Genomic DNA, 19,930 nt, shown 5'->3' with positions numbered 1-19,930 from the left:
GCTTGACTCATAATTCATCTTACAAAGACATTTAGGAGGGTTACACACTTTGAAGGAACCCTTTTAGGAAGGCCCTTCTCTGTTTCCTCATTGCACAAACCAGGGTTCATGAAGCAGCTTGGAAGCCTTGACCTCAACCCCGTCAAATTTGAGATAAGAACCGAGATTGGGAGCAAAGCGCTCTTAAACATGACTGGACAAAAATTCCCTACTGACAACCGATAATTTGAAAGCTGAATGTTTTAACAGAAAATATCTTCCAAAATCAAACCAGAATCCAAAATTCAAACAAAAATGGGGATAGCTGGGACAAGGTGGCAAAGAATTAGCAGAATCCCCATAAATGTATTTACTGTACTGCGGAGCCTCTGAACTAAAAAACATCCAAATTTAACCTAAAATGTCAAGAAAAATTTTGTCCAGAAGTCAAACCAGAATCCAAAATTCAAACCAAAATGGAGCTAGATAAAACAAGGTGGCAAAAAAAAAAAAAAAAAAAATCAGCAGATTATCTCTAAATGTATGTACTGTGGAGCCTCGGAACTCACTTCAAAATTTTACCAAAAATGTCAAAAAAATTTGGTCCAGAAGTCAAACCAGAATCCAAAGTCCAAACAAAAATGGAGCTAGATGAAACAAGGTGGCATAAAAAACCCCCAGCAGAATCCATGCGACAAGGTGACAAAGAATCAGTAGGTATATACTGACGCGCCTCGGAAATCCCCCCTCCAAAAAAAAAAACAAATTGACCCAAAATCTCAAGAAAATTTAGTCCAGAAGTCAAACCAGAGCACTACTGTAGGCATGAGAAAAACAGTTGTTTGGGGGGGCTGGAGGTTTGTTCAACCATGCCTCCGTGGCCTTGCGAGGATTTTCATGCTGTTTTTTGTGGCGCTGCTAATCCAATACTCATTTTTTGCTGACTTTGGAGTACGTTCCTTCAGTTGCATGCAAGCATCCTTTCTGACGAGGTCTCAGCCTCTAAAACCGGAACAAAAACCTCCTCTGTCGGTGTCCTGGAAAGTGAAGAGGGTTCAACAACAACATCCTGATTAGGATTATGCTAATTAACCAAGACAACACTCCACTTTTGAGAACTTGTTTTAAATAAATAAAAAAAAGTGGATCACGGAGAATGAGTCTTTGATTTCCAGACAAACATGATTTAAAAGACGTGATGCTCACAATTGGCCTACATGTGCTTGGGAGAGGAACACCGCAGGAACACAGCTAATGATGAATAATGAGAGGGGAAGGGGATGGTTTTGTACACATGCGTGCTGGGATTTCAAACACATTTCCAGACGTTCCTGAATCATTTCCACACAAAGCCAGAAGCTCTCAGGGTAAAATTATGAAGGGCCACTTCTTTACATAACAACCGCTGTGGGAATTCCTGCATGACAAAAGAGAAGCCTCGCCGCCCTCCACTTTACAGGGTTACTCCGCGCTGCGCTAATCGTTGCTAGTTATGCCTTTTGTCATCTTCGGAGAGGGAAATATCAGCGAGGTAATCCAATCTGACTCAGCTATTCTGGTCACCCTTGAGGATCCAAGGGGATGTAGGTTGCCGGCTGCTACATATTTAAGGTCATTGCCGTTTGAGGAATGTGGTGGCGAATGGAGAAAGAGGAGGAGGAGGAGGAGGAGGAGGACGTGGGCTTTGAGCTCCACTGTTCCATAAATGGAGTGGACAAGGATCAGTGCGCACACCAAGAAGCAGGATCACGTCTGCAGGCCTTTGTTGTGGACCGTGGGCAATGCCAAGCCATAAAAAAAAGAGACACTGTGGTTGGCAAAATTTAATTACACGAGGTGATGCGTTTTTTAAAAAGTGATATTCAAGTATGACATTTAATTAGTGAGCGGGTGTAAGCTCAGCCGTCCTCCACACATGCTTTATGAACTGGCTTATGATCTAATGGCCCGCATATTCATATTCACATTTAAATGCTTGGGATAAGGTAGGAGTAATTGCTGCGCATGCAGATGAGATTTAAAGGCTCTTGAAAGCAGCAGCAGCAGGTTTACATCACATCTTGAAAGCGCTTTCCCTCACCGAGTCCTGTCAATCTCGCTCCGTCTGCGCGCCTGACAGACTGTCTATTTGTTTTGCAGCCTGTCTTTCCAGTGTGTAAGCCAGTCAGAGGAGGTGAAACTGGGCGAGGATGTTTGCTGGAGCAGAGACAAATTCCTGATGCATGACCCCCCCCAGCTCGTCTTGCTTTCCCGGCCCGGGCGGCGAGCTGTCAGTAAGCCAGTTTATTGTTTAGCTTTAGGCTTTATTCACACCAAAAATATGAGAGATTCACAGATGGACTATTGTGGAAAAGGGTTGAAATATACATGGCAGGGGTGTGCGAGGTGCACACCGATAAACTTGGGGGCGTCTCTTGGGTTTTAGTAATCAAGGTGGAGCACAATTTCAATGCAAAAGGCCTTTAAATTATCCGTTTTTGTTTGTTGTGTTCTTAAGTGTTCTGGTTCCCAAACTTTTCACAGTCGCGTTCTCCTTCAGACGTCTGACTGGAAGTCATGTACCCACTACTCCCGTGACCCTAAAAAAACCAAATCTTTGATATGTTGTCTATTCTGACATATTTTAAAACTCATGTGTCGTATTTTTCAGCTCCACACACGGCTACTACTTTCAAACGGAGATAAGATATCTCCTGGCAGGTTTGTCTTCTGTTTGGTGAATTTATTGATAAGTGGTGACAAGCTGTGGTAAGATGCGGTCTTCATGTGATCTTCATGCTCTTGTACTGTGCTTTGCTCTAACAACATGGAAATAATCAGTCCAATGCAACTAATGTTACATTATGTAGGCCTGTGAACGCCTCGGGATCCGCCGGGGGGAGACGGATGAAGAAGCCGAGGCTTTCAGAATTCATAATTCACAACATTGTGACGATATTGAACTGTGACAATTTTACCCAAAATAATCCCACCAAATGTTCACACCGCGACGTCTTTGGTGTGAATAAAGTGCGGTGGCACTTTCTTCTCACGCCCTTTGTGGCAAACCCACCTAATTATGTAAATGTGCATAATAAGCCCTTCATTGTTCCACTGCTTCCTCAAGGTGCTCCGTGTGAAAATGAGTAAGGATTTACTGTAATCTGCTTAAAGCAAAACCAAAGTATACGAGTTCTGTCACTTGATTGCTTGCGTAAGGAAAAGTTATATCAGGTCAGCGGCAGCAAATGTGTCATGACCTTTAAAAATGTCCATTTTGGATGGGACCAGAGAAGACAATGCCATTTTTTCCCTCCCTAAAATAGTGAGGCAAAAATGTGGGGTGCTATTAAAGTAAACAGAGGTTGGTTTGGCAGTGCCAGATTTGCTGACATGAAAATTGCGGGTGTTGCGTGGCCGACGGAGGGACGATGAAGCTGCAAGAAAAGATGACCTCTTCGCCAATAAGGAGCGTGACCTTAGGATGGACGCTGCAAACTACTGCATCTATACATGGACCAGGCGTCTGGAGCAGCAAACCATGACAGCTTATAAAGTTTGAAAAGTTTGAATCTTTTTCAAATGTGACCGGTCACAACAACAGAATTCAACGAGCACAAGTGCAGAGTGCGCGTGTCGGCCTTCTTTGAAGTCATTTAAACGCTGAACTATGCAGGCTTTTTTGAGTTGTTCCCGTGTCTGAGTAAAATGAAAAGAAAAAGTAGCCAAGTTGAACGTACAAAAGCCCACCAGAGTTCACTTGTCTGCATTTCGGTGTGTCTGCTCAATATCGTTGACATCACTTGCAGGCAGTTCAATATGCTTGCACTCAATGAATTTGCCAACTGCTGGTGTTTGCTGCCATTCCATTGGTCCTGTGGCGGCTGTCTTTGCATGGAGGAGCATTTCTTTCATTTTCTGAATAATTAATCATAATTTCTTGTTTATTTGTTTTTTTATTCAGAGAATTGATGTGATATTTTTATGAACGCTTCTTTCATTTATTCTCCATCTGTGAATGGCGACCTCCAGTGCAGTCACAATGCTGGCAGCTGTAGTTCAGCCTTCCGTAGTAGTCCGGGGATGGCTCCCTTAACGCCCATCTGCAGTTGGGCACTTTTCCGAAAAAGCTGAGTGCTTGTTTTGAAAATGTCTTTCAACGTGATGTTTTCTGTTTGCCAATTTCTCGCCGCATATCAGGCACACGGGTGGGTAAGCCTGCGTCATTGGAAGTGAAGCAAAGGAATGTATCCATTCAGAATTAAACTATTTTCTTCTGATATTGTTCTTCTTAGGGACGTATTTATGCTTATGTAGAGATTACCACGAGGGTAGCACACCGTCAAGACGTTTTAATTGTGTCTCACCGACTGAATACACTGACCACTTCCCCCTTCCCTTGCTCATCCAATCAGCGGTCACTCGGATATTTCAAACTCATTTTGGAAACGCACAATTCCTCTTCTTCCGTGTTTAAAAAAAAATAAAAATAAAAATCAGAGCTCTGTGTGGGAGCCGCAACAAGGAGGCTGAAGCGCCGCATGCGGATCTGGAGCCGCGGGTTTCCGACCACTGAGATGTAGGATTCACCCTTTTGAGTTCTCACAGCGTGTCCACTTCATAACAACTTCATATCACATGTTCCAGCTTGACCAGACACGTCTTGGCAGAAGCTGCAAGATTCCAACCCCCTGCACGGAGTCCTCATGGTGGATTCAGGGATCTTTGTTTGTTTTGTTTTTTCTTTTAGGAAAACCTGCAATCTCAGGATCTCTTGTCCATCACCGCATGAAACGTTGAGGCGAGCAATTAACCGTTAATTAATGAATAGAACAATTAAGTGTAGCGTACCCGGGTCAAAAAGTGGCAATTAGCGCCATGAACTTTAGCCTTTCAAACTGTGGGTGTCGAGCTGGATCGGCTAATGATGTGTTTGACTCGCTGGCAGAGGATCAGCTGGACACAAACGCAAGGGTGGAAGGTTTCTGTCTGCATTTGTTGGCTACTTAACAAATTACATGATACACCACTGTACAAGACACCACTAAACTTTGGTACAAATCCTTTCAATTGTTGATCAACTACACCAGGGGTGCCCAAAGTGTGGCCTGGGGGCCTGAGGGGAGTATTGTCTACATAAAATTGCTGTAAATATACACTATCATTATGGGAAGTGTGGGTATTAATGCCTTTATGACACCTACTCAGCATTTTTGAGTGTGTTTGCATGGGCGTGTTGCAGGAATGCAGTAACTGCCACATAATTAGAGTTCACATTGCGGTATGCAGAGCCGCCGGGAGGTAAGCAGGCAAAAAAGAAAGCAGGCAGGTAGACGGGCAGACACTCAGCGGGTTCCGTACGGCTTAATCCCGCTGCCAGGAACATCAACTATGAAAGCACTCAGGTGGGGGAACGTTGACACCGGTGTGGTCTGCAGGATCAAAGCTTTCAACGAGGCCCCGCCCTCATACTTTGGAAATGGGCCAATTAGGCTTAAGGGAGGAATAGTGTTGAGTGTTACGAGGCGCTCCGTGCAGTGATCTGACAGCGCTTTGAGACAAAGTAATTATACACACACTGCCTGTCTAACACTCATGTCACTGCTGCGCCCTGGCCTTTAAACAAGCTATCATGACTGCAACGAGACAAAGTGGAGCAACATGCTCCCTTCCTCCATCAAAATTCCTCTGGTAATGCAAGACCACAAGTCAGTCTGTGCTATGCTCGTTCTGATTTATGATGCTGGTGTGAGCCAGGTGCTTCTCTTTGCAGCATCTTCTCAGGAAAGATGATTATTTCCTACAGTTGAGGCTGGAGACTGGAAACAAGGCTTCAGAGAAGTGCCTAAAATGTGCTTTGTCAGGTTTTTTTTTTTTTTTGGAAGGGCCCCTTATGGAAGCAACGAGAGAGTTTAGCAGATTTGGCAACCACAGCCCCACAAATGAGCAGATTTTTGGTTAAAAAAAACTAAACAAAGTGTAATTTCCGGCGTATAAGCCACTACTTCTTTCTCACGCTTTAAACTTGCGGCTTATACAATGATGCTGCTAATTTATGGCTAAAAGATCTACAGTTCCCCACGATGCTTATAATGCAGCTTCAGGAAGTATTCCATTGGAATTGGAGCGAAGTGGAAGCTCATATCACATTTTGAAGTCTTATGCAGTGATCGGGTTTTGATCTGACAAATCTTAAGTAAGTCTGATCAAGTGTAGAATTACTACAGCTTCTGCTTCTGTTGAACTCCAATGAAAAAGATTCACATCTCATCATGGGAGCTAACGAGTGACGTTGGGAACATGGGGTGGAGATAGGGGTACAAGGTTTATAGTGTCTTTCTTTATAGTGTGTCAAAAAAAAATCCACTATCACCAACAGGTTTCCAAAGGCCGGACTACTGCGTGATGGAGAGGACGGCTCAAGCTAAAAATTTGCGCCTACACGGAAGTGACACCGAGAGCGACAACGAAAGAGCACGAGACCGAAAGTGCGTGATGAAGGAATTATGAGGCTTTTCAATTCTGTAGCTGAAGAAGACGACTTCAGTGGTTTTAGACAGCAATGAATTATTTTTTTTGTGGTTGCAGCTTACACACGAGTGTGCTCTATGGTCTGGAAATTACAGTACAGATTTTTTCTCCAAAAATACTGTAGGTCGTTTTTTCTACAGAAAACACCTCCTTCATAAGTCAGTAATACCGTAATTGTTAAATGTATGATAATACTAACAACTAACAATTATTTTCTTAGTCCATTCATTTGAATCGTTTGGTTTCGATTAATCAAGTAATCGGTTACACCAAGACAGACCAAACCAACATGAACCAAACAAACAGTTATAGTTTGGTCTGCAACATAACAGAAAAGAGGCAATAATGTCGATCCAAAGTCAAAGCGGATGTGTGTTGTTGGGCCTGAAACACAAAAGATAATAGGCCTGATTTCATTGTTGACTACGGGGAAAGAAAAAAATCTATAAATTCACATGAGACAGAAATCAGGGGATATTTAGATTTTTAAATCAAAAAACGATTACGAACACCAAAATAGTTTTGGTAGATTCATTGATTAACTGTTGCAATGCTACATAATACAGATAAAATGTACAGCAAACATGTCCCACTTAGAAAGCCACAGTTCTTACACGTTTATGACTTCATGCTTCACTGATGTCTTTTCCGTGGTGCGGCCGACAGCGGCCTGTTTTGCCTCCTCGTCTTTACAACGTCCAGGAAGACGCTACAATCTGATTTTTATTGACAATTACAACATGACTGAAACAAGTGCAGCCAATAATGAGCACTGGAACTAGCCCTCAAGCAAGTCGTGTCTTTACGAACCAACTTGATGTTTTGAATTAATTGATGGGAGTGCAAGCATAACCACAAAATGCCGTAAATCGAGGAACACCACCGCATGTCCTGATCACACACGTTGATCTCAGATATATCAGACCTATCCTAGTCCAAGGTTTCAGCAGCTTGCGGACAGCCCGTCTACTTAACCACATGGTGTCTCTGGATTAGGAATGAATGCAAAGCCTGCACATTTGTTTGTGATATTTACCATCACTTTTGCTGCTGATGTTAAATTTATGGTTTTATAAATTCGTACCATGTTTTTGTATACCACTTAAAACATTCATGTGTGAACCCAAAGCCCCTGCATGTACGGTATTGTACGCTCACCAACCACAAACCGCAACGGAAAAAAAATGGCCTCCAAAGAAAAGCATCACTTTAATGGTATGCTAATGTACTGGTTTTTGGTTTTTGAGACACTTCATGCAAGACTTCATTGAAGGTTTACATAATGTAGGCCAACATCACTCTTTCAAAGTCTTATTTTTATTATTACACTTATTCCATCACGCAAAAAGAATTTGCAGCATAAGATATGAAATTTAGACATATTAATGATGGTCCAGACCCCAGATAACCAAAAATATTTTGGACTTTGACCTCTTAAATTTGACACTGACTACACCTGCTGGAAGATTCAGAGGTTACCCAAATAAGTACGCAACGTATGGCTTTTTGTTTTTACATTAATTGACATAAACCATTTTAAAGTACAGTGGAATTTCGGTTTTCATACGATTTGGTTTTCGACAAAATTTATTGGCAAAATTTTGCCTTGATTTTCGTACGCCTCAGTTTTGATATGATGCAATTTTTGTCGTAAATTTTCGTCAATGTCTCAGTTTTCACACGCCCCCGGTATCGTATTATTTGGCTTTTGTTGTAAATTTTCGCAGTGTCTCAGTTTTCGCACAGCACGGTAGCGTATGATTTGGCTTTTGTCGCAAATTTTCACCAATGTCTCAGTTTTCGCCCGCCTCGGGTATGATTTGGTTTTTGTCGAAAATGTTCGCCAAAAGTATGACTCGGTTTTTATACACAGTTTCGGTTTTAGTACACCCCAGTTTTCGTATGATTTGGTTTTTATCAAAAATTTTAGCCAACCTGTGCCTCGGTTTTTGTACACACAGTCTTGCTTTCCATACGCACCAGTTTTCTTTAAAATGTATCGCCCAAATTTTGCCTTGGTTTTGATAGTCGTTTTTGTACGCCCCAGTTTTGGTATGATTAAATTTTTTGTCATAAATTTTCGCCGATGTCTGAGTTTTTGCACACCCCAGGTATAGTATGAGTCAGACTTTGTCGAAAATGTTTGTCAAACTTATGGCTTTGTTTTTGTACAAACGCCACAGTTTTCATACGATTCAATTATCCTCAAAGTTATGCCTCGGTTTTTGTACACTGTCTTGGTTTTTTTGGTACGATTACATTTTTGTAAAACATTTTCACCAACACCTCGGTTTGCGTTCATCCTTTTTTTCCCCCAAAATGTTCAAACTTATGCCTCGGTTCCCTTATTCCGTCTTTGTTTTTGTACGCCTCAGTTTCTGTACTATTTGGTTTTTGTAGAAAGTTTTAAGTTTTCATCTACAGTTCCACCACTCATTTCCTTTACCTGTCCAACTGTAAGTCACAAAGCATTTTTCCTGTGCTGTAATTTTGTTCAATATGCTCAGCAATGACCTTGCTGTCCTTTTTGAGCGTGTAAAATGAAGTCGTTCCGTGTCCCCCGCAAGGAAGGACGGTGACAAGCGAGCAGGTGTGAGCATATCTGCCGCTGTTGCAAACCAGACTGTTGCGAATCAGCACATCAGCACATGCTTTCAGCTTCTATGACTCGCGACTTGGCACGCTCATTACCACAATCCCACTGATTACTCCGGAGGATTGTCTTTTATATAAATAGCTTTTCCCTCCGCGTTCTACTGTATGCGCGCTGCCGTCACTCATCTTTCTCTATTGCTTCAGGCGGGGGTCATGTGACCTAGCGTCTGGTCATAATTGCCTCTGAGTCCCGCGTATCTCCGAGCAGGGGGGTCACACACTGCAGGTGTTTGGAAAACAGTTGCCATGGAAACTAAAGGGTATTAAACAACAAACGTCGGGACTGCATGCATATTGCCGCACTGCACACAGTATGCACTCCCTGGAGTTTGACATGGTACTCAGTGTGTCGATTCAACTGGCATCTCGTGTTGGGTTTTAGCTACAAACTTGTTCATTCATCAGTGCTTCGTGATTTCCCTGAACGCAAAAGGTTAAACCACATTTACATTTACTGATCTAAGGTTAAACCACATTTACATTTTCAGGCTCAGCCAAAGGAAATCATCCGACTGCCTACCGATGTTCTAACTAACATGTCACGCCAGAGTACTCCTACTCAACTGGCGGCCCGCAGGCCAAGTGTGGCCCGTGAATGACATCAGACCGGCCCGCAACTTCAGTTCAAAACTTTGCAGCCCAGCAGAGCACTCTTGTCATATGGAAGTTCTTTGATTAGCACATTTTTTTGTAGCAGGTCCTTAAAAACAGCAGGGTGCTCCTGTTATACAGGCCAGTGGTCCCCACGGACCGGCTCTCTGCAGACCGGGGGGGTCGTACATTATAGCGATCTAATTGATCAGAGCTACCGTTCACCAGTACAAGCATGGAGCTTGTTTTTGTTGGCGTCTGTCGTAGGCAGAACAAATATTCACATTGGCACTCAATAAACTCTTATGAATTCACACATAATTGTAGCATTTGGGACCAAATATGAGGTGAAAGAAAAACAGCATAGTTTAGTAACAAAATGCAGCATAGTAGTCTCTGTGCAGTGTGGGAGAAAGTTAGCACATGCACGATGGTGTGTTCAATGACCGTCAAACAAAGCGGGACGAGTTGCCCCGTTTGGCCCCGCCCACATATCGGTAGCGATAAGTGGATGGCTACTCCTGATATAGACTCAGAGTAGTGTTTTTTTTTTTTTTTTTGCAGGAGGTCCTTAAAAACAGCAGCGTGCTACTGTTTTATTGACTATCTTTGACTGGAATTTTTTTGTAGTAGGGCCTTAAAAACAGCAGGGCGCTCCTGTGATATGGAGGACCTTCTACTAACTTTTTTTTGCAGTAGTTCCTTTGAAGCAGCAGAGTGCACCTGTAATAGACAATCTTTGAGAGGCTTTTTTGTCTCTAAAAACAGAGTGCTCCTGCGATATGGAGGATCTTTGACCAGTGCATTTGCTGTCATATAAAGGATTTCTGACTAGCATAAACATTGTGTGTTGCTTCAATTTAAAATTCTCGAGCATAAAAAGTAAAAGGTTTTTTAATTTAAAAAAAAGAATTTTTAATTTATTATGATTTTTTTATTTTTATACTGTACAAATGGGAGCCCCGGCCCCAGGTGGTAATTTTTCTCAAAATGTGAGCCCCCAAATAATTGAGTTAAACAGCCCTGCCCTAAAGCCTGTTTATGAGCACCAAAGGTGAGAAAAATCTATCCCCCCCCCCCACTTGTTTGCTCCACTTTTGAGAGAAGAGGAGCCTCAAACCGTCACGCTTGAAGTTCCTGGTTTTCAACTCAATTAATGTCACACACATGCACGCATGCACACGTAAAAACACAACACTCCCAAAGTAGGGTTGTCTTAAAATACACAATAAAAGCGCCAATGTAACATTTAGAAGGAGTCGTGTATACAATGTGAGGGGGGCCCCAGACGGTTTATGTTCTCACAGTCCCGCTATTTGAGAACCTGTGGCATACAATATTGGGTGTTTTTCATGCTATTTAAATACAATACATCTCAAAAAAAGGCAAGAAGGACTGACATTTATACGGCCATACTGTAGAAATCCACATTCCCGCCATGTCCAAACACTGCTACATTCTCATGTCGAACTTGGAAGGGGAGAACACACTGCAAAGTTATAGCCAATTGTAAACTTGAAGCCTGTGAAATGTCATCCCGCTAACCAAATTCACATGTCCGCAGCCGACACGGTCAAGTGGAGTCACCTGATCATGTGAAAAGAAACCCATTTTGTGCTCAAGTGAGACGGCCAGCTGTGAACACAGCGCACGCTCACATGCAACTTTCCCACATTTGCACACGCTCCCCCGAGAGATGCTCGGTCGGTCAGGACTTTTATGACGGAACTGTCTCATAGACAATACAATATAAACAAAAAACCAAAAACAAGACTTTTAGACTCCCGTTATAAGCATGCAACCGCAGGGTGAAAAACCCAAGGGGTTAAGGGTCAGAGTGATAGCATCAGACCCCAGCACTTACAGATGGTCTACAAAGACTCTAAACACTCGTCGTTTATGTCTAACAAGGAGGGGATTAAAAGGCCCTAAAAATGGGTTGTTGAACTAAAATAGCGCCACTAAGTGAGGGTATATGCTTCTTACCACATGACCCTTCACTTTGTAGTGAGTCATAAATCAACACGCCTGGACTGGACCGTCCTGGGACTTCCAAGTAGTGTCAATTTGGAATACAAAAATACAGGAAATCAATTTTAATTGGATTGGTTTGGTACACTTTGTACAACTTTGACCATATTTTCTATTCAGAAAAGTGAACAGCATTTTGCTTTGCTAATTGACGTTCTCCGGCTATCCAGGACTAAAGAGACAGACACTTGACTTCTTTATGACTTCCCCTTTCTGAGCACCCATGCTTAAGGAACCCTTAATCCAGACTAAAGCAAACAATGCTTTCAAGAGAACGTCGGAATGAAAAGCAGTCAGGCTGCTGTTGACCGTTTCTCCCTTTCCTCCTTGGTGGCAAAATGCCAGGTGTGTACCTTACGGTATGAAGTGTGGGGATGGACATTTGCCAAAAAGCGTAGGCGAAGTTAAACACTTCGCTGGAGGAATAAACGACATCTTAGCATGCACCCTGCAGTCCAAAGTTGCCTTGCATTTCAACAAGTTTCATTAAAAAAAACAGTCTACGTTATTGTTCACACTAAGTCTTGGCAGCCGAGCCTGAAATAGCTCGAAAACTGCAAACATGTGAGTACTATCAAGTTAAAAACATTCAAATGAAGAAGTGAAACTAAATGCAACAATTAGTTTCAACACAACAGGATGGAAGAAGCAGGTAGTAAAACTTCACACCCCAGTTTCATCTTTCCACTACAGTTGTCCCTCGTTTAATTGGCTCCAGACCCGACCGCAATAAGTGAATTTCCGCAAAGTAGGATTCATTAATAAACTGAATATTTTCATAGTTAGACCATACAAAACCTGTTTGACTTTCAACATTATTAGAGCTCTGTAGACATGAAATAGCACCCCTATGGTCACTTTTACACTTGTTATTCTTTGTTTACATTACGTCACAGGCTACGGCAGGCTACTGCAGGGACATAACAGACTGCTGCCACTCGCATAGCAAGCTGGCGAGCTAACTAGTTAGCTTCTCAAATACTTATTCTAAACTTAAGAACTAAAGATTCTAAACGTCCAAATGGAGTGGGGAAGAAGGACAAGGAAGGCAAAAACATACCACTTCCACACAGAATGAGAGGAGAACCTTTTTTTCCCCCCACTCACTCAGCCATGGCATGTCCGTCCCAGCCATATGTCGGCTGGGCTCTGTAGCCAGTCTCCATGCTACGTGATAGGTAATGTAATCTAATGTCAGGTCTCACGACAAAACCGATGGCTAGTGACCACAATGCTAGAGGACATATAACTTGCCTTTCAAGGCCATAGTTAGCCATGAAACAGCAGTCATTTATTCATTATTATTATCTGGATTACATGCTAACATGTCTGAAGCATTCTGATAACCTCTTTGGGGCACCACAATTCTTTTTCCTTAAATGGTCCATGTCAGTTGGATGAAGGCTAGCTTTCCTTCTGCTAAGTCCACCACAAACACCTTAAGACGTACGAGCATCAGCTTCATTTCCATGTGGGTCAGATAAAGGACACACAACTTTTCCCTCCGTCACTGCACAGCCTCATTCTCAACCTTATCACCAGCCAGGGCTTGTTGGTACAATAAAAAGATGATGATCTATAAAAAGATGCTCATCCATTTACAACCTCTCCTTCCAAGACCGCCGCCACCTCCTCTCATCATGACAATGCTGGACACTTGCCTCCGCTGTCTCTTTCAATGGACGGAAATTGAGTATGCAAAACACACGAGCAGTGAAAGGACATGCGGCTCCATGCAAACAATAGAGAAGCCCCTTGCTGTTTATTGTCTACTTCCTCCCTAGACACTAGGCACCAACATTTATTATGGCTGAATGTCGCTGTGTGCCATCGCTAGCATCAGATTTGGATGAGTCAAGGAGCACAACAAATAGCTTTGACTCTGGTGCTATTATTTTTCAATCAACCGACATTATTAGGCCGTATGTTTAAAAGCAGGACACTGATATTGCTCCCCGGTGACGGTCTTGAAAAGTGTTTATTTGCGCCCTAAGAAATCATCCACAAGGGCTCTCCGCAGCCTTGATAAGGATCATGGGTGTTTATATCACCCAGAAGTGCTTTTTCAGGGAATTGGCTCATAATGGCTCGTCTCACAAGGCAAAACATGGAAATGGGAGTAAAGAAGACATGGCGTACCGGGTCGTCCTCCCTTTTGACTGACATTGTGTGTCCAGTAACTGCCCTCAGAGAGAGGGAGGGGTGGCATCTCATCTCAAGAAGAGCCAGGGGAGTTATCTCCTAGACCAATCACAGGCCAAGTCGGTCAACGCTCCATCAGTCCGGGGGAGAAAAGCACTGGGCTGGAGCCAATTCAAATCTACAGACTCAGGGACGCAAACCTTGACCTCCCCCAACAGTCCCAATGGCAAAGCTGCGGGCTAAAAATGAATACCAAAAAAAAAACAAAAAAAACCCAAAGAGTTGTTTGTTTCGGCTTTGCTTTGACAGATAATCCCTCACACAAATCCTGAATCTCTGTAGGATTCATTTATCAAAAGTGGCAGAAATGTACGGGCCACACTTCTAAAAGGCATGCATGTTTGACTCCAGTCTGACGTCAACCTTGAAGAGCTGACATGACTGCAAAAGAACTGACAGTTGAGTAAATACATGGACGCCAAGGCTGCCGAATCCTAATTTAGATTACCACCAAACCGTACATACATGGAGTAATCATATCCTGCCGACTATGTTCACACTCTGGGTCAAAATAAGAACAGATCGCTTGGGTCCAACTTGGATGCCATGAAAAGCAGACAAGCAGCAAAGAAATAGCACGTTCCTGCAACATGCAGTATGTGTGATTCCCTTTAAGTGTTCTAACCCTTAACTCTAGTCCCCGTCTTTGGTCTGTGTGGCAAGCGCACCACTTATTGGGTCCCTGCAACCTCTTCAACTGGCGGCCAGTGGGCCAAATCCGGCCATTAAAAAACATCAGAATTCTGTCATATAGAGCAACGACTGTCAACCAGGGGACCAGTTTCCAGTGGGTTGCGGGTCTTAATCTTGCGCTTTCATACTCAATGGGGTTTGTTATGCTGCAAGATGTCGTCTATTAATGCTCCTATAGGTGGTGACAACACTTTAGTGTTACTTGAAACACGCTGTGATAGAAGACCAACGTTTAATAGTCTGCCATTAAGATGTTGAATGTGCCACTCCTGTCTCTTGTTGTGCCTTAGAACTGTCTAAGTATTTATTGCCTGTTATGTAAAAGCTGTTTAAGTGGAATGTACAGTTGTCATTTTTGGAGGTGTTTGGAATCCCGAATGCTAATCATTAGTGTGTATACGTTTCCCAATGTAAATTAGCGTCGCGCTAGCCCATTTGTTTGAATGTGAACAATGAATGTCAGAGAAATTATTTAGCATCTTGTGTAAGTTATAATTGACATGCTTTATTTGTGTAGGTTCACATTTACAGTTGAGAACCATTTCACTTGCATTTTTGTAGTAGGCCCTTAAAAATAGCAGTGCGCTCCTGTATTAGAGGATCTTTGAATGGCATGTTTGTTCTTTTCAGGAATCAACTGCAAACATTTTAGCAAGGATCACTGACTTGCACTTTTGCAGCATATTTATAAAAAAAAAAAATTAAATCAGAGTTATCAGGCTAAATGAGCCTCGACTATGTGTGACACGACAGACAGATGACTGACACATGAGAAATAACTGTACGTATAAAAGTAGTACACACCTTAGAGGGTAAACCAGAGGATGAAATGTCAGTCAAGCTGACCGCTACTTGACAAAGCGACAGCCGCTGGTAGGTTAGCACTTCAGGCTCAGCAGACAACGTAATCAAAACGCGCTGGAATGTGCAACTTCAGAGGGTCTTTACCAGCACAGGATGACTTTAAAAAAACACTGGCAGTTTTTCTCTATACAAATATGTGAAATGACCGGAAAACAGGGGGAGATGCAACAAGGCTTGACATAAAGCAATAAAAATAGCTGCAGTTTGGTGTCTTGGCCTACAAGCTATGTTGGCACCATTGGGTTACATGCATGTAGTTTAGCTTTAGAAAGGAGCTACAAGCAAACACGCACATGCAGCAAGACCCTCAGTTTGGATGGAAATGAACGTGGTTTTGATAGCAAGGCACATGATCGCCTCCTCAAGGGGGGCTGCTCGATCCACCCACAACAACCGTAGAGGCAGGTCAGGCGGAGAGGGGAGAGGTGAGGTCAGAGTGGATTAATAATCTAAATGTGCATCTTCACCCTCCCTCCCAGACAAGAAGAAAGCCCCTTGGTAGAGCCTCCCTCTCGCTCTACTTATTGATCTGCACCAACTGCATCGCCATCATTCACAGTGACAGACACTCACCACTCACTCAAGTGCAAAGTGCAGCGGACGCTTCAGCACGCCTGACATTTACCTTAAGATTCTTACTCCAGCAGTGCATTTGTCATGAGAAGGCAGCATTTTGTGTCTCTGCGGCTCGATTTAATTGGTCATTTAGAGCCATGAAACAGCGCTTTGATGCCAAATTACAACATTATCAACCACTATCTGTGGATCATTCAATCTGGAGTATCAGGGACACTTGTGCAACTGGATACGCTACAGTATCCGACAAATCAAGAATTTTTATTCCATATATTCTCTCAAGGGACGATACTGTGCTATAGAAACTTGAATATGCATTACAATAGTCAATGTACATTTACTATCCTCTGAGTCAACACACATTAGCGTCTAAATAGCTGGCAGCACAAGCAAGTAACATCATTTTGTCCAGCATAGTGGTTGTAGCATCATGGTCTGGGGCTGCATGAGTGCTACCTGCAATAGGGGAGCTGTATTTCATTGAAGGACACGTAAACTGGGCCACATGGCAGCTTGTCAACATAAGGACCCCAGACAGACCTCCAAGATGACAGGTGTCTTGCTGACAAAGCTGAAGGTGAAGGTGAAGGTGAAGGCGTGGACAGGTATGTTTCTGCCAGAGCTGAACAAAATTGAGCACCTGTGGGGTACCCTCAAGCAGGAGGTAACGTGTCTAACATCCACCAGTGATGTCATGGAGGAATGGAAGAGGATTCCAGGAACATCCTGTGCAGCTCTGGTGACTTCCATGCCCAACAAGGCGCTCATATTCAATTTTCACACCGATAACACAATTTGGACATCATGTTCACTGTGAGGTGGACTCGTGAGTGTTGCCAGCCGTTTAGACCAATGACTCAGCTGGTGGGTCGTGACCCAAAAGTGGGTCGCAGAGGTGTTTTCAGTGCGTTGCGGGTCTTTGCCTGGGCAAAAAAATATATATAACTGTAAAGGCCTTGAAAAGACATCCAGTGGGGACCTAACGCGCGTCCTAATGTCCGTCCAACACACAGCTGCAGATATCAGCTGGAGACGAGTGCGCCATCAAGAGACAAACATGGCCTCACTGCTTCAGCTCATATTGTTTGGCAAACAGGTTCTTTAAATCAGGGGTGACCAAACTTTTTCCACTAAGAACCGCATATTGAAAAATATGATATGCAAAGATGTTCTTTATATTAAAAGAAAGAAAACAGCCTTTCTTGGAAAATTACTCTTTTATTCTGTTTCTGCTTCTGTTTTTTTTTTTTTTAAATGATCTCGTTTAATCATACTTCTGTGCCGAGGGCCAAGAAAAAACAGGTGGCATCCGAGCTGCACTTTGGACGCCCATGCTTTACCTATAACAATCTTGGGAGGTTTGAGTTTTCTGCAATTTGGGTCACCGCTCGTCATTGAGGGGTGACGGTGGGTCCGGCATCTAATTTAGACAATAACAGCTGTGTGCTGACTATCAGTGGACAGTAAATCTGCACCGCTATGCAAGCTGTACACTGACTATTCTAAAGCATGTCAGAGTTTACTTAGTATATGTGAGGGCATTACTTGCGTAAGATACAGTAGAAGCAATCAGGGTGGGGCTAATGAACAAGCTGAAGCCTAGGTACTCGGAACGCCTATTTTAAATGGCCATCTTGGAGGTTTGGCCGTGAGTTGGGGGTACATTTCAGCTTATAGGCACGCCTTACCACCACGACTGTCAAAACGGTCACATTTAGGAGAGATTGGTGTAGGTGGCGACTGTAAATACACTCACTGGATACCTTCAGTGAGGTAACAATGCTCAAATATTGTTATAGAATGATGTTTGTAGAGCTGTTCAACTGCACAGCATACTGAGAGGGGGCAAATTATTAGGAACAGCTCTCAGGTGTCCACCACTGCAAACTACAACAATAATAAAGATATTCTTATATCTGTCGAATTAAAACCGGCATAGTTTTTTTTAGAAATGGCTTGTCACTCTTACCACTTACGTGTAATGAATGACTCTCAAACGTACTTTTCCCTCATTTAAAACAATTGAAAACTTCCTGTTTGTAAAGATGTGCATTAAGCAGCGTGGTAACGTGTACCTTATTGGAGTACGGAAGTCTGGCCAGATTGACGCCGTCTCTGATGAGTTTATCCCGGATCATGATCTTGAGCTTCAGCTTGGGGTAGATGACCATCTCCCTCCTGTTGTTGCCCAGGGTCAGGTTCCTCTGCGCCCCCATGTAGCCAACCCCTCGACCGCCTCGCTCGCTGCTGGCCTCGGTCCACGACTTGGAGGCTCGCATGTGTCCGGTGGTCGGTATGGGCTCCAAGGTGAAGTACAGTCCGCTCGCCGCGTCTTTGGCTTCCTCCTTCAGCCGGCGCACCGCGTCGTGGATCCTCTGCCGGTGGTGCGCGACGTAAACCCCGATAGCGTCCAGGTCAGGGTCGCCGATCTGTTTGCACACCTCCAGGTCGTCATAGCCGTTATCCACGAAAGCTTCGACATACTGGGCCAGCTGGAGGGTCTTGAGCCACTCGTAGACAATGACAGGTCCGGTGCTTGTCATGCTTCTTCTCAGCGGTGGTGCCTTCAGAGTGCAGAAGAAAGTCACAGTCCCACCCGGCGTCTTGAACGCATCATTCCAAGAGAATTAAAACACTACAAGTGATTGGGTTGAACACATTTTGCGCCCTTCCTTCCTCCAAAAGGGTAAGGTTGTAATCCGTTGAGCTGGCGAAAGTGAACGCGAACGCAACACCTGCCAATGTTGACACAATGAAATAATAGATCCTCACTTTTGGTTCCCAACTGCTACTCCCAGCCGTACTTCCACCTTCGAATATTTCCCCAAAAGCGTCGTTTAAAGACTTGCGCGACCAGTTTCCGTAAAGTCCCCAGAAGAGACAGGAGCAATTCAGAGATTCCTGCAAAAGCTACGGCGTGCACATCACTCACTACACGCTGGAACTGCCGCCAAGAGGCAACATGCTCACTGCAGCTCCTCCAACGTCCACGCCCCCCTAAAAAAACAGTTTAAAAATACTGCCGCTCTCTCAACTTGCAGTCCCACATTCACTTGTCCAAAGTTGCGTGGATGCTTCTGCAAAGACATTCATAAAGAAATGTGGGAGCAAAATGTCCACGCAGCCACGTTATTATTCCCTATTCCTGTTTTCACCCTCTCTCTCTCTCGCTCACTCATTCAGCATTTTCACACACACGCTGGGCAGTCTCCCGTCATCGCGTTTGGGCTCCCCCTATTGAGCTGCTGGGGAACTACACTTAAAGGTCCCATATAATAGTACTTCAACATTGCTAAATACATCCCAGTGGTGCCACAGGAGCGTATTGGCCAACATCTCGACTTGATTCTGGAATTTAGACAGTTTAAAAGTACTTTTAGCAAGCCCGAGTGGGAACACACGGTTTTGTCTGTCCGTAGCTTTAATGCTAATGAACTTTGTCTATGCCAAGAAGACGCGCTATTCTGCGCTTTATCCAATATTTACCTATACAGACGTCCATTGTTCATCACGGTTACTTGGATTCAGACGCGACTGCGATTAATTTCTGCAAAGTAGGATTCAATGTTAATAACCTGAATATTTTTGTTAGAGCACAGAAAACCTGTTTGACTTTCTAAATACGGGTTTTAACGTTAGAGCCCTGTAGACACAAACTAACACCCCAATAGTCACTTTTACACTCCTATTATTCTTTGTTTCCATCACATTGCGCAGGCTGCGGGATCTCTGCAGTGACAGACACAGCATAGCAAGCTACCGAGCTTACTAGTTAACGTCTCCAATTGAATTATTCTAAACTTAGTGTTTCAAACAGAGTGAGGAAGAA

General features: G+C 43.5%; 1 protein-coding gene across 9 annotated transcripts in view; it reads right to left on the bottom strand.

Moving 5' to 3' along the window:
* Window positions 1-19,930, bottom strand: part of sash1a (SAM and SH3 domain containing 1a) — a 216,139-nt gene that overhangs the window by 143,215 nt on the left and 52,994 nt on the right. For 7 of the 9 annotated variants that reach the window (XM_054761701.1, XM_054761705.1, XM_054761702.1 and 4 more), the window contains exon 5: window positions 18,177-18,665. The exons of the other annotated variants lie outside the window; for them this stretch is intronic. In XM_054761701.1, coding sequence (XP_054617676.1) covers window positions 18,177-18,665 — 489 coding nt within the window. The remainder of the gene's footprint in view (window positions 1-18,176; window positions 18,666-19,930) is intronic. 9 annotated transcript variants of the gene reach the window in all.

This window comes from Dunckerocampus dactyliophorus, chromosome 19 (genome assembly GCF_027744805.1).
Source record: "Dunckerocampus dactyliophorus isolate RoL2022-P2 chromosome 19, RoL_Ddac_1.1, whole genome shotgun sequence".
NCBI classification, from domain to species: domain Eukaryota; kingdom Metazoa; phylum Chordata; class Actinopteri; order Syngnathiformes; family Syngnathidae; genus Dunckerocampus; species Dunckerocampus dactyliophorus.
The sequence above is the reverse complement of the archived record's forward strand: the minus strand, read 5'-3'. Positions and strand labels throughout refer to the sequence as shown.